The sequence below is a fragment of the Mercenaria mercenaria genome, chromosome 12 (genome assembly GCF_021730395.1).
Source record: "Mercenaria mercenaria strain notata chromosome 12, MADL_Memer_1, whole genome shotgun sequence".
Lineage (NCBI taxonomy): Eukaryota > Metazoa > Mollusca > Bivalvia > Venerida > Veneridae > Mercenaria > Mercenaria mercenaria.
Genome location: NC_069372.1, coordinates 46,958,923 through 46,974,134, shown reverse-complemented (window position 1 = coordinate 46,974,134; position 15,212 = coordinate 46,958,923). Strand labels below are relative to the sequence as shown.

General features: G+C 35.6%; 1 protein-coding gene across 1 annotated transcript in view; it reads left to right on the top strand.

Annotated features, from left to right (window-relative positions):
* The window catches only part of LOC123533550 (uncharacterized), a 77,612-nt gene that overhangs the window by 44,022 nt on the left and 18,378 nt on the right, over positions 1–15,212 (top strand). The window contains exon 4 of the mRNA XM_045315215.2: positions 10,454–13,285. Coding sequence (XP_045171150.2) covers positions 10,454–13,285 — 2,832 coding nt within the window. The remainder of the gene's footprint in view (positions 1–10,453; positions 13,286–15,212) is intronic.

Here is a 15,212-nt window from a genome sequence, read left to right as displayed (position 1 = left end):
AAATTACGCTTTGAAATAATGCATATATACGCATGTGCGATCATTTTTAAGCGTATAAAAACGTATAAGAAATTACAGAAACTCCTGCAATGACTTTTTACTAGCGTAAAATAAAATCTGAATCATCTAAAGGCTTTACGTAACAAAGCACGGTCAGCCTTTATTCTCCCACACAGAACGTACACACGCATTGAATGGTACTTTATAAGTTAAACTATACTATATACCCAATGCATTTTTAAATCAAATAGTTGGGAAACAATATTGATGGTACTGTAGTATATTTTAAAGCAGTGTCGATTTAAAATATCAACCTCCGGCGTGGAGTAAACAATAAAATGTCTCTTTCTTAGATTGTAAAAAGTGAACAAACGCTCTACGCATCTTTAAACCAACAAAAACGATCATTGAAACATATTTGAAGCTATACTGAGTATTATATTGGATTCAGTAGCGCTGTTTTAAGCCAAAGTAAGCCAAGGGAGAATAAAAAGCAAAAACTTGAATGCTGAATTGAAACTGAACTGCAAACAAATTCATGGGTGTTACACCAAATTAATAAATATGTTATAAAACTGTTCTTGTTTCACATTTACAAATTTTCAGAAATAAAATTACTCGTAGTAAGTTTCAGATTTTACCATTTTACTCATTCACAAAAATTATAATGAGTTAATACTCATAGGCCTAAAAAATTATCTGGAGCCCTGCTATTGCCTACTTGCCTATACGATTATGCATTGGTGGAAACATGCACTGTTCTACAAAAGCATCTTCTAATTTACCTAGTGAGGAACAGTCATGCAGATAAGGAACACATTTTGGTCTTTAACCCTTAGCCTGCTAAATTTCTAAAATGGACTGGTCCATCATTCAGTTTGGGCAATACCATTTATTATCCGAAAGGGTGTTCACTGAAAATTTACTGACTGAATAGCGAACAGTGCAGACCATGATCAGACTGCACGGATGTGCAGGCTGATCTTGGTCTGCACTGGCCGCAAAGGCAAAATCAATTGCCACCAGCAGGCTAAAGGTTAATTAAGGGCTTGACTAATTCAGTCTTGAGATGTTTACTTTCTGAAAACAAGTAAGTGTTGAATAGGTTTTGAGCATTAAATTGACTTTTCACACTGACCTTAAGGAATATTTTCTCTCAGAAATCAATAAAATGTTGGGTAAGCTGTCAAAGTGACCATTGGTACAAACTCATTGACTTTATGAATTTTGCAAGTTATCATTTTAAATTACCAAAAAATATTGTGCAGAAGGGAGTTAACCATTGCAATGTTAAACCTAAAACAACAGGAGACATAGTTTGTGCTTATATTTATATTCTGTATTTTCATCTTCAAGACAATTTGAAGTGTTTTAAAGTATGTACTTGACATTTTCAGCCTTGAGTTCAGATTTGAGTAAGATTAGTTCAAATTTGAGTACAACTTCAGACTAAAATACATTTTGTATGGATAATTCATTCTTTTGGTATAAAAAACGGACAACGCCAGTCCTATTAGTAATGCTGGGATGTTATGCCCAGCTTTGACTGGTCCCTATGTGCCAGCTAAATCTAAAAGAAGTTGAAGCCTTATTGCACCTCCGCCCACATTTTCAGCCAGAAGAAAATTATTTGTTTACAAAATCTGGCAACCCAAACTGTGTGCACTGTAGTTGATAATATTGATTCTGAAGACATTTTATTGGTATTTTCCCATCTCTCTTGTTTTAGTAGGAAAGACAGTGATAATTTGCGGCAGGAATTTATTGTAAAACATCGATACCCTGCTTAAGGCCTCTTTTAGATATACGTGTAATGTGACATTGAGTCACATGATCAGATAGTGAAATGTCCAAATACAGTAATTTTGAGGTACACCGCAGGCCGAATAAATAATTGGATTTTATATGAAATATTTTGTCATTCCGGCTATAAACTACAGTATAAGTGGATAACACATACAGGTTGGTTTCTACGCTGAATTTTATCTGCTGTCAAGAATAAGACAATCTGATGTACAGGGTGTTGTCAGAGTCGTGTACTCAGTATTGATTCATGTGTATCTGTTTACAATATGTATACAGCATAGACTGGTATGTGTATTTTCTATCTTCTCGCCAGCAACAATATCATTTAGTACATCAAAATCTGTAGTCATTATCTGTGTACATTGTTACACCTGTGTCGTTTTTTCAGATACTGTCTCTCTCTCTCTCTCCTCTCTCTTGTTGACTTTTCGAGTGGATTAGTGTCCATTTAGTGTTTATTTATCGTGGGGATAAAGGAGTTTTATATGGGTTTAAAGGTTACATAAATCGAGATTAAGTGTATGAAAATAAAGTAGGATATATCTATACACACCTGCCAGGATGATGTAAATGAATGTACATTCCATGGATTTTGTACTTCTCTTTCTGAAACTTTAATGAAAAATACAGGGATAGCAGAAACTACAGGTAAAAAAATATTTGTATATATTGTAGATGATGCAATATAGATCTTGTTTTGCTCTGTAAAAAAATTAAGCTGTTATCACTTTTATTTATTATCAGTCCCAGTTCAGTGGGGGTTTCACTTCTGGCTTTGAAAGAAATGAAGGTTGTTATATTAATTTAATATATTAATTCAAACAGTTTTTTATACAAAGTACACAGTGTTTTGAATAAACAATGATTTTATGTTAATTTAACATTAAACTTGGACCCTTTCCTTCCATTAAACTGTAAATTAAGGTTCTGTCTCATGGAGGCAGTTTTGTCGGAGTTTATTCCTCCTCTACCTCTGAGTAATGCAGAGAAGTTGTCACTTACTTACAAAATTTAATGATAAACCAGTATGCGGGTACTGGTACAGAATCCAGGAACAAAAAAAACCAGGTAAACTGAGGACTTCGCTACAGAGAAAGGTTGAGAGACACATTAAATCAACAAGGTCAAGGTCTCAATAATGTAGATATCAGTGTATAATTACCACGAGACTAGTCTTACTATCGACTAGATAATCTATTTTAATCTTTTTAATCATTTCTCTTATATATTCTGACCGATCTTTTTTGGCTCTGATTATCAATGTTTTGAGAAGAAAAGGGACATAACTATTAAAATTGAAATAGCCTACTGAGTTATCTCATGTGAACAAAACACAGACTAATCTGGGACCACCACCAAATCGTAGGTGGAAATTATATATACTTCATTTAAATTTCAACCTTTCAGAAGGTCAGTTTAATGATCATCATAATCCAGTACAGATCTGTTTGAATCTTAGATATGGTGGGGGAAGGATACGTTATTATGAACTTTTCAACATTTCGAAAATCATGTGACAGATTGATGTGTGTCATTAGTCTTGAGTGAATCTAAAGGTCATAGATAAATGAACAATTGAAAAAATACTGAAAATTTTGAAGCAGAAATATAAAAGCATGAGAGGGTGTGAGAGAAGGGCATTTAATTATAGATAAGTATCTATATGAATCTGCCTAGTAAAGAATCAGAGGTATGTGGTTGGCATGTTGTACATGGTACAGAACACTGGTGTTGCTATCATTTTGTTGGTATACCAGCTGTTGCAGAAATGTCCAGAATAACCGATTCTGTCAGATTGTATGGTCTATTGTAGCTCTTTAATAGACCTGATTCTGGGTTAAAAAAAGTCTATTCAAGGTGAAATGATATAGCTATTCTATATGTTCTTGGTAAAGAAATTGTACTAGTCACCAATCAATAGTAGTAACTGTTCTGTACTTGAACAAACTGAAACTTGATCGTTTCTATGAAAATGGTTATGACATTTTCGTATATATGTTTGTTCTCATAAAATATTTCACAATCGAGCAAGAAAATAATTGATATTCAGTATATGTATAATCTGGAACATTTAATGGCTAGGTTTCCCTTGGAATTATGCCATTACTAGAGGGTTTTATGTTGAAAGGAAAGCAGCAAATCAGCATTGATCAGGAGTTATGGTGTTTCTCCAAATGTTGGCATTATGTCTGGTGGAAAAACTGCAGAATATACTCTGTCTGCCAGCAGCAGTTACAGAAATTGTTCTTTTTACACATAATAACTGGCAGGCCCATCTGTGTTTATAGTTTTCATAAATTCCAGGTGATGGCCATTTTGACGCCGGTAATATACAGGAATGTAAAAACACATTGTTGTATACTGTGAAATCATTTCATTTTGTTGGCAAGAAATTTTTCCGTTTCGACTGCAATGACTTACAGGTTTTGGTCAGCTAATAGATTTGTTGAAAACTTAAACAACTACTCATTCACACTTATTTGGTTCATTGATTTCTTAACCCTTATTATGCTAGACACGCTTGATTCAGCCTTTGCGACCAGTATCTGCACGTCTGATCATGATCTGCACTGTTCGCCATTCAGTCAGTATCTTTTTTGTATACACTCCTTTTAACAGCGTTAATAGTACTGTCCAAATTGAAAGATGGACAAGTTCAGAATAGAAATTTAGCAGGGTAAGGGTTTTAATATGTGTTAGATTTTCACTAGAAGTATTCTTTAACTTTGATTATCCTATCCTAAGATACCATTATTTTAGCACAAGTATGAATTTAATAAACAAACGATCCCTGTGGAATGATATTAATATAAAAAATATTATATAATTTTGTATACTTGTCAAAGATTTGCATTGGCAAGTATGTATTTTGCCAAAATTAGAAATGCTAGTTTGTATAATCGTCATTACCTCCCTTTGTCTACAAAGATAGATTGAACGTAGATGAATTCCGAAACTTATTCACAATGTTTTAAAACTTATCTTTTCTTTTATGTAGTTGAAATATTCTGGTATCTACCAAATGCAAATGTAAAACTAGAAGTTATATTGAAATAAAAAGAAATTGTGTGCTTTTTTATTAAAGGGAGTTAATTACAAAATTTCATCAAAAATAGTAACCTACAGGGACGTAACTCAATATAGTATATTAAATAAATCACTAAACTGAAAAATATCATTAAATTTTGTTTAATTGTTATTGACCATAATCATTTTAGAAGTATTTCGTTAGGAAAATGAATTTGTGGATATGAAAAAAATAGGAATGTTCATTTGCTTATAATATTACCAGATTGGTGCATCTACAAAATTTCCCATACAAGTAATGATTTCACAGTATGTTGTTCTTACTCTACTTACCCAAAGTACTTAATAACATACATGCATGAAAAAAGTCCAAATGGTTATGTTGCCCTTGTAGGATGGTCAACAAAAATAATGTGACCAAAGTAATTTCCACTAAAATGTACTTGGATTTCACCCAAAAGAGTCAGTTTCTCTAATCAGTTTGTATCTTAAGTTTGTATCTTAAGACCTTTAACCACTTCTGGAACTGATTTTGTTCTGTATGCAACAAAGTGTCATATACATTTATAACATTTTATATGACAGTACTCATAAATAAAAAAAAGGATTTTGTTTGAATAACAAAGTTATAAGTTATTAATTCATGGTGAATACCAGTGTTATGATAAACATCTGGTTTATAAAAATATGCTTGGAATGTAGGACTTTCTGCTTTGTTTTTCTGGATATAATCTTCACTGCATCTTTTCATGTATGTATAAAGTAACATGTATACAAGTACATGTTCTGTGTTTTTATGGATTGAATTTATTCCTGCTGTGGGTTTAACAAGTGGATATGTGTGACTTTGATTGACATTTTACAAAGTCAAGGTAGATGTGTTATTGATAGTTTCAGTTAGATGTGTTATAGCCAAAATTGTTAGTAAGTGCTTCTGCTGAAATCGCAACTGTTAAATTTTACAAGGATTTAACCCTTACTTTGCTAAATTTTTTGTAATGAACTTATCTGTCTTTCAGTTTGGATAGTACCATTAACTGTTAAAAGGGGTGCATACCAAGATATACTGACTGAATAGCGAACAGTGCAGATCATGATCAGACTGCATGGCTGATCATGATCTGCACTGGTCTCAGAGGCAGAATCAGTCGTGACCAGCATGATAAGTGTTAAAGGGCGTCCAGTGGAACTTTTTACCAAATTTAGTTGCATGCACGAGTCTGGTTTTATCTTTGTAAATTCCTTCTAGACTGTTTTTAGCTCTTCTATACAAAGTTTTCGTACTCCACCAGTGTCCGTGTTCTTCTGGGTCTACACCTTTGTTAATTTCTTCTGTATTATTGTTGTGTTTTAATAGACTGTCTGTAAAGTAATCCTGTTGTGATGTCTGGATGAGTTGATAGCTTATTTACATGCCCTCTTGTCAGCCTTGACACATAAACAAGATAATTACATTAACTGTGTATAAAGTACTCTCCTTGTGTGTAGTTTGTGTGATGAATGGAGTTACAACCTCAATATAGTTGACTGGCAATGACAGTCTAAAATATTGTTTTGATGACATTATATTTGTTGCAATTAACCCTTACCTTGCTACATTTCTATAATGAACTTGTCCATCTTTCAATTCGGACAGTACCAATTAACTGTTAAAAGGGGTGCTAACCAAAAAGATACTGGCTGAATGGCGAACATTGCAGATCATGTTCAGAATGCACAGATGTGCAGGCTGATCATGATCTGCACTGGTCACAAAGGCAAAACCAGTCGTGTCCAGCATGGTAAGGGTTAAGGGATTCTCTGACACAAACCAAAAACTTGATTGTGTTAGTAAAAGCTGTAAGAATACTGATATGTCACACAAAAATACTTGAGTGCACAGAAAAATAGACTGACTGTTACCTTTAATAATTGTCATAATTGACTTTATTAATGTTTATACATTTTAGTAGAGCTGAAAATATAAAACTTCCTATTTTACACATGTATTCACAATCCCCATGTAATAGGATCTTACAGGTCAATTTTTTTCTATATTGAATATGTTCAAATTTAGTATCAGTTGCATGATTTTGTGATTTCATTCTTAAGTGATTTGTTGTATATAGATGGTCATTTATGGTCATATTTTCAATTCTATTTAGACTGCAGAACAAATTTATATAATTATTAAATGCATTATCCCCCGCTGAAGGCGGAGGGATATAGTTTTGGCATTGTCCATCTGTCCGTCAGTCCAAGAATACGATTCCGACTCTAGTGGTTAAGTGGTGTGTAAGGATTAGGGTTAGGTGGTTATGAATTTAATTTTCCTTCATTCCGTATATGAAAAATGGTGGTTACCACTTAATGAAAATACCACTTATGCTTGCTGGGAAATACCACTTAAGAATACAAATATGTGGGTGTGCGTCCGTCTGTCCATCCACAGAAAGTGGGAAATGTGGCACTGCAAAATTCAGTGAAATTGTTTCAGGAACACGTGAGTTATGGCTCTTAGTACTTATATAATGCTTACTATATATAGGCCATTGCTTTGCAATTTAATGTCAACTTCATTAAGATACATTTTTGCTATGGGATATTGTGATCAATCTTAGCACATAATAGCTGTCTTGGAAACTGTTGTATGGTATGAATTTTGGTCATCTGGGTCAGTGTCAAGCGTCCGTACTTGGAATTTAGGAAACTTCCATAGAGACTGTGGTTTTAGATGTATTTTGGGTTGGTTAGGTCAATGTCAAGAACATTGTTGTTGAAAATAGAAAAGTGGTTTCCTCACAATATCTTCAGCTAGGAATGAGCTACCATTAAGCAGACCAAACCTGGTAAACTATGAGGTAGCCTTCATTGAGACCGATTTTTTATGCCCCCAAAGGGAGGCATATAGTTTTTGAACCGTCTGTCTGTCGGTCTGTGCGCATTTTTCGTGTCCGGTCCATATCTTTGTCATCGATGGATGGATTTTCAAATAACTTGGCATGAATGTGTACCACAGTAAGACGACGTGTCGCGCGCAAGACCCAGGTCTGTAGCTCAAAGGTCAAGGTCACACTTAGACATTAAAGGTTATTGCATTGATGGGCATGTCCGGTCCATATCTTTGTCATCGATGGATGGATTTTCAAATAACTTGGCATGAATGTGTACCACAGTAAGACGATGTGTCGCGCGCAAGACCCAGGTCCGTAGCTCAAAGGTCAAGGTCACACTTAGACATTAAGGGATAGTGCATTGATGGGTGTGTCCGGTCCATATCTTTGTCATCGATGGATGGATTTTCAAATAACTTGGCATGAATGTGTACCACAGTAAGACGACGTGTCGCGCGCAAGACCCAGGTCCATATCTCAAAGGTCAAGGTCACACTTAGACATTAAGGGATAGTGCATTGATGGGCGTGTCCGGTCCATATCTTTGTCATCGATGGATGGATTTTCAAATAACTTGGCATGAATGTGTACCACAGTAAGACGACGTGTCATGCGCAAGACCCAGGTCCGTAGCTCAAAGGTCAAGGTCACACTTAGATGTTAAAGGTCTTTTTTCATGATAGTGCATTGATGGGCGTGTCCGGTCCATATCTTTGTCATTCTTGCATGGATTTTAAAATAACTACGCATAAATGTGTGACACAGTAAAACGACGTGTCGCGCGCAAGACCCAGCTCCGTAGGTCAAAGGTCCTAAACTCGAACATCGGCCATAACTATTCATTTAAAGTGCCATCGGGGGCATGTGTCATCCTATGGAGACAGCTCTTGTTTGTTTCATTTTAGGTAGCTTAAATTGGGTCAAGGTCATCATTAGTAAATATAGAAAAATGGTTTCCAATCAATAAATCAGAATGATTAGCTTTCAAAAAGACGTTGAAGTGCTTTTTGCAGGCAGAGAATGCTTCTTCAAGGGGAAGACCTTTATCCAGTGTGGTGCGGGATACCAATTCACTGAATTTGCTTGTTTGATAATAATATTGCATCGACAAAATATATGTTTAATTTCATGTACACGATATTTAGTGGTTTGGACCTAAATGGCTATTTGATGGGAATATGATCGTGTATATTTCAACATTTTGACTAAAATAGATGGGAGTTTTACTTGTTCATTGGGATTTAATTTCTTTGATTGATTCAAGCATGATGCCGCTTTATTGATGCACATGAAAATTAATCCAGCACGAGTATTATTGATTTCACTGTAACTTAATAAATATTAACAGTATATTATTAGCCTGTCTTTTCAAAGGATAGTCCAAGCTATTGTACTCATCCTGACATCGACGTCTGCATCACACCTTGGATAAAGTTTTGCATACAAGTACATATACCTATCATTTCAAGGCATATAGCTTTGAAACTTATTTTTCCCATAACTCTGACATGTATTTTGGAAAAGCCATGGCCCCTTTTGGACTTAGAAAACCTTGGTTAAAGTTTTGAGTTTTGCATGCAAGTTACTACATGTACCTCCAAAACTAATACTGGATTGAAAATCTGTAAATAATTCCAGCTTCTGGGACACAACAATTCAAATAGTCGAGCACTGGCTGTCTTATAGACAGCTCTTGTTAAAAGCTGTATTAAATTCAGTCCTGATCAAAATAACCTTGTAATTTTTTCATCCCTGAACCTTTTTCTACCAACTCCTTAAAGTTGCAGCTAATAATGACATGAAAAAATTCATTCTTAAACAGCATTACTAAATACGTCAGTCATGTTTTGACTTTTAAAATCCTATTTTGTTTCTGAGCTTTTCTGTCATGAAAATCTGATTGATGTGAAACTAGATTTATAAGAAGTGATGGGCTTTTTATACATGAAAAAGAGGCGTACAACTTACAGGCGCAGTTTTAGTTGCCTCGGAGAAAGAAAATCAGAAATAGTATAAGAAAATATAATTAGCAAATCTCTAAGACTTGTGTATTCATGTTTTAGAGAAAAATCAGGTAACAGACTTATTATGCGAGACACAGTTGCAACGTTGTATAATTGATAACTAAAAAACATTGGTATGATTATAATTGTTGGAAATACATGATCTATGCTGTCAGGTTAATGTGGGTTTGACTCCTAGCTTTGGCAAAAGTAATTCTTTTTGTTTTCTTCAAGTAAAACAGAATTGAATGCTTAACACCTTTACCTCTTTATGAATATACAAATTATTTTACAGTGCAGTCTCTGAAGAACAACATCCTGAAAAACCCAACTTTGTTTGCACGATATCAACTAACGTAGAGGAAAAATTATGTCGTAATTAAAACAATATTTTTCATTTATAAATATGTTACACTTCAAAAGAAAATGACCTAAAGGCACATTGTCTTGTGTTTTAAATTGTGTGGTTTACATAATTACGTAGATCTACTAGGCGTTACGGTTGGAAAATAATGGGATGGGTTGGGAAAGCGGGGATCTTACTTTTTGCAGAGGGGAAAAAACGGCCTAAAAAACACTTATAAGTAAGAGAGGATTATTGTCCTTTGTTTGGAGGTATTTGCTGTTTAAGAGATATTTTGTAAATGGAAATGTTTCTGTATTAATATTATGTGAAGTCTGATTTAATGAGGACACTACGGTTACCTTTTATTTTAAAGTGACATGATTTATGTTTATTTTCAGATGATGCGTCAGCGGCGACGGATGAAAACGGCAACCCAATCGAGACCCGTGGCCTGAATCCTGTGCAGTACAAACAAATGAGAGAGTCACCCTCGAGTGGGGGTGGCACTGTGGCTAATCAACAATACGAAAGTTATGGAACCTTCCCTCTCGAACATCTTGCTGCCAGACCTTATACAAATACAAATAAAGAAACTGAAAATGATATTGCTTCTAAGGCCTTGAGACGTAGAAAGAAAAAACAAGAAAAGTTAGATCAGCAGCAGAAAAAAGCTGAAGACATTGAAAATTATAAAGGCGATAAGCCCCTTGAGGAATTATTAAGTTTTATTGGTGGGCAGAATGATTCAAATAAAAAGGCAAAGAAAAACTCAAATGTTGTCGAAGAAATTCCAAGTAAAACACAAAAATCAAATAAGAAAAATAAAGACAAAAAACAAAAGTCTCCCATTGCCTCCAGTTCGGTAGAGGAAGTAGAGGTCAAGGGGAGCAACTCTGCTCAACCTGCCGATCTTGACATACAAGGTGGGGAGGACAATATGGGAAACTCTAGTGGTAAATCTGAAGTTGAAATTGTGGAAAATGGTGATGTTGAAGGCATATATTCCAAATCTGATAAAATTGCTAAGTCGCCGCTCAAACAGAATGACAAGATTGATGTAACTAAACATGTCATATATGCTAAAAATGATAAAATTAAAGATGTCATTTGCAGAGAGAGTGTTAAAGAGAAAGAACCTTCGGCCACAAATAACAAGAGAGACATTGTAACGGGAAGTGGCACAGAGAACAATAAAAAGAAATCTGATAAATCTGCTAAAGCCTCAAAGAGTGATAAGGCTGAAATGCCCACAACTAAATCGGAAGATTCATTGAAATTGGAAGCCAGTTTACCAAATAATGTAACAGTAAAACAGAAAAATGCAAAAAACAAAAAGAACAAGTTGTTAAGCCCAGCTGTAAAGGTTGATAACGAACTTCCAGCAGCTGATTTGAATCATCAGCCTGTATTAGCTGGCTTCCCCACAGCAGAAAGTTTAGTTGATGATCAATTCATATTCACTGATTTAGAGGTTCCTGAAGTTCCAAAAGAGGATGAATTTCAAGTAGTTGGTAAGAAAAAGAAGAAAGTTACCAAAGAAATCAGTCAACAAAATCATTTTGTGACTAATAATGGTTATATTAAACCAGGTCGCCGACATGAGGAGAAACGTCAAGTTCCTTTGCATTCAAGTAACAAAGCATCTGTGCCTATTGTTGCTCCAATGTCAATGGTTGAGGGCAACACTCGTTTACGAGATTTAAGTCCATCGGCATTTCCAGCCCTTACAAGTGGTAAAGGTAGACAATCAGTGCAGGAAGGTCGGCGAAATTCGACTGGTGATGTTCCCATTCCTTCTGGTTTAAAATCACAGGATGATAGCGACCTTGAATCGGTTAAGTCACTTCCTGCCACTCAAGGCAGTCAAGCTGTTGACAGTATTCTGTCACCAAGACTTTCATACGCAAAGATGGCCGCCGGACCAAAAGTTCCGGACTCATCTAGCTCATCAGAGAAACGTTCATCTCTGGATAGTGAGGATAGTGAACATGATCACAAAATGTCTGTCTGGAAAGGCAGCCCTACTGAGAGAAGACATTCAATAGGTTCTAGTCCAGAGGTAGTGAACAAAGTGGCTGGTGTTCAAGCCAGTGCCGCTACCGCCACTGTGAAGGCAGGTAGCCAAGAACACATTGTTGCAGATGTAGTGGTAAACTTGGAGAAAGAAGTTGCAGTTAATGCTAATACTGTAACAGCATGGGGAGGGGCAAACTCTGAGGTTAAAAATCTTGAAGAGGGTATTTGTGTGCTAAATAAAGAAAATGCTTCACCTAGTGAAGCTAACAGAACTGTCAAAATAAGTCCAGTTCAAACCAAGTCATCAATATCACCAAACAAAAGTGCAGACAATGCTGTGAAAGCTTATAGTGTAGGTAATTCACAGCAAGTAGAAACAGGTAAACAGTTGCAGTTGTGTAATAGCGAACCTGAAACGAATTCCACTTTTTCAGTTAATAAAAATAGTATTGTAACAAATTCTAATGTGCATAAACATGAAACTAGTAAAAGTAAAACTTGTTCTAATGGTTCTAATGGTAAGAAACAGAAATCTGTGATCTTCTTAGATAATCGAGTAGAAGAGACTCCAGAAAACTTAGGCATATCCTTTGGTTTCGAAATAGATAACTTAGTTAAACCAGGAAAGTCCGATTCCGATGACTCTGTTAAAATTAATAAGTCAGAACAAGGAATGCAGAAATCTGAATGTAATGTAGAAAGCGAAAATGTTCAATTTGTCGATTTTATTTATTCCAATGATTCAAAATCAGATCCAAAGGATTCTAGTGTTGTTGTTGTCACAGACGATATTGTTAGTAGCACATCTTCCAATTCTAGTGTGATATCTAACCATAATAGCAACACGGGCAAAGCTAATTCATCTTGTTCAAATAATGAAATTGTAGACCCAGTGAAAACTATAGTTCGCATGAACGGAATAATTCCTCCTCAGGGTCATAGTTCAAACCTCTCAAAAGAAGTTAAGGAAAATGTTTCGGTAACTACGGGAGGTTCAGGAGAGCAAGTGGAAACTGAACAAGCCATTCCAGACACAACTGAGGATAAAGTGTGTGTGTATTACGGTGAAAGCGTTGTAACATTAAAAAAGGATATAGTTGTGCCAAGTCTGAAGAACGGGCCCACAAGCTATTGTGGCCTGGTGCACTTCATTCAGGAGACAGAATTGCGCAGTAATTTCAATGTGGCTGAAGCTGCAGTATTTTTAACTAAAGGTGAGTAACAAGCGAACTTAAGTTTCTAGTTAAAAAAAAAAAAGAGCTTGATAGAACTAATGAAAGCAGAGATCAATGTTTAAGAACATTTCAAGGCAGTAATAATATGTGCAGTATCTATTTTCGAAGAAACTGTAGACAAGTACCAATTACTTACACTTGCCACAATACTCTCTCCAGTATATCACATTGTAGTTCTCTGTCTCTGAATTATTTATAGACCTTTCCAGGAAGTAACAGACCATTCACTTGGGATATGATTTAGATAGGTATGGAAAGTGCTTCCGCATGAACATGCAGATTATTTTTTGGGATTAGCTTTACACACCCTTGAATTTTTCACACATTGATTTAAATCAATAAGGTCATCTCTCAGTTTGTACCCATTCTGCACTACTTAGAATATTTTAAGCTCATCTGAACCAGTATATTATGCTTGGACTTTTGTCTTGAAATATTTTCTTTATACAACTTAATGAATTGACTGGTGGATCTTCTGCACTTCTAATGAACTGTGTGGTGGATTTCTTGAACTCGGATCCATCCAGCTGGTCTACAAAAGACTGGTGGTTGTACCCAGGTGCCTGCCCATGCCTTGCCTGAAATAATGCACAGAGGGGCACCTGGGGTCTTCCTCCACTGTCAAAAGCAAGAAAAGTGGCTGTATGACTGAAAAGTTGTTGATGTGACAAACCAAGAATAAGAAAATAAAAGATTTTCTAAATGGATATGCTGGATTCAGATTGGGTCCACTATGGAGCAGCATTTGAATTAAAAGGGAATCTTGAAAAAATCTTAAAAAGTGCAATGCTGAAGAGTTAAGATACTTTTACAGGAATCATTTGCTGTTGGTGCCCTACCAGTTCAGGTCTCTGGAACAACATTTGGAACCGCTAAAAGGGTTCATGTTAAAATCTATAGCAACTTTTAGAAAAAGGTCAAAATACCCTTTCCTCATTTACTCCTTAATGGATGTTTACCAAACTTGGTGGGAAGCATCCTAGTATTGACTCACTCATTGTTACAGTGAAACAGTTGACTGAAAGTTCTAAAGGCATCAAGATAGGTGAGTTTTCCCTTGTTTTGAGTAATCCAAAGGGATAATAGCAGGTTACCGCATGAATTGCTGGAGTTGGTCCTGTTGCTCAAACAAATGGTGTTCCACTGTATTTAAATGTTTCTGCTTAACTACTTCCAGAGGTAAGCAGTAGAAATAAATTGGATTGATGTTAACCAAACTTGGTGAAAAACTTTGTGCATATACCTTTCTTTAGATTATTAGGTCAGTGGAGCATCTAAAGGCCATGCCATCTTGTTGTATTTAGACAAACTTGTGCACCATTCCAATATCAAATTTGAGAGTTAAACCATATGTCACTGAAAGCTACTATGCTTTGCTACCAGTTCATTGTACATGTAATTTCCTTGAGAAGTTCTTGTCACAGCTGTCGAAATGATGTCAACCATATAAAATTGTGATTTCTTGCAAGATTTGGTGAGTGAAGAGGAAAAGAAACTGATTTTTTTGACATCATAGTCATTTGGTATACTTTTTCAGGCAAAGGTAATCAATTTGACATTGGATTATCTTCGATCCAAGTGCAGTATGAATCATAGTAGCAGCTTGCATTTGTAGGATAGAATTCAGTGCTGAGAAGGTGGTTGAGTATTGCTGAATCTGAAGGGTCATGAATGTTGAAATGCTGCTTTGCAAAGTCTGTCAATTTCAGTAGCTACTTTACAAAAGATTTTTCCAGTGCTTGAAAAATGATGAGCAGTAGGTTATCGGGGTATCTTCCACCACTGGTATAACAGGGAAAGTCGGGTTGCTAAATGCTGTAGATTCTCGTGTATAATGCACAGTTCTTCTTTTTCCCTCAAAGAGCAGCCCTGAATCTTGCATAGATAATATACACTGGTTTAGACT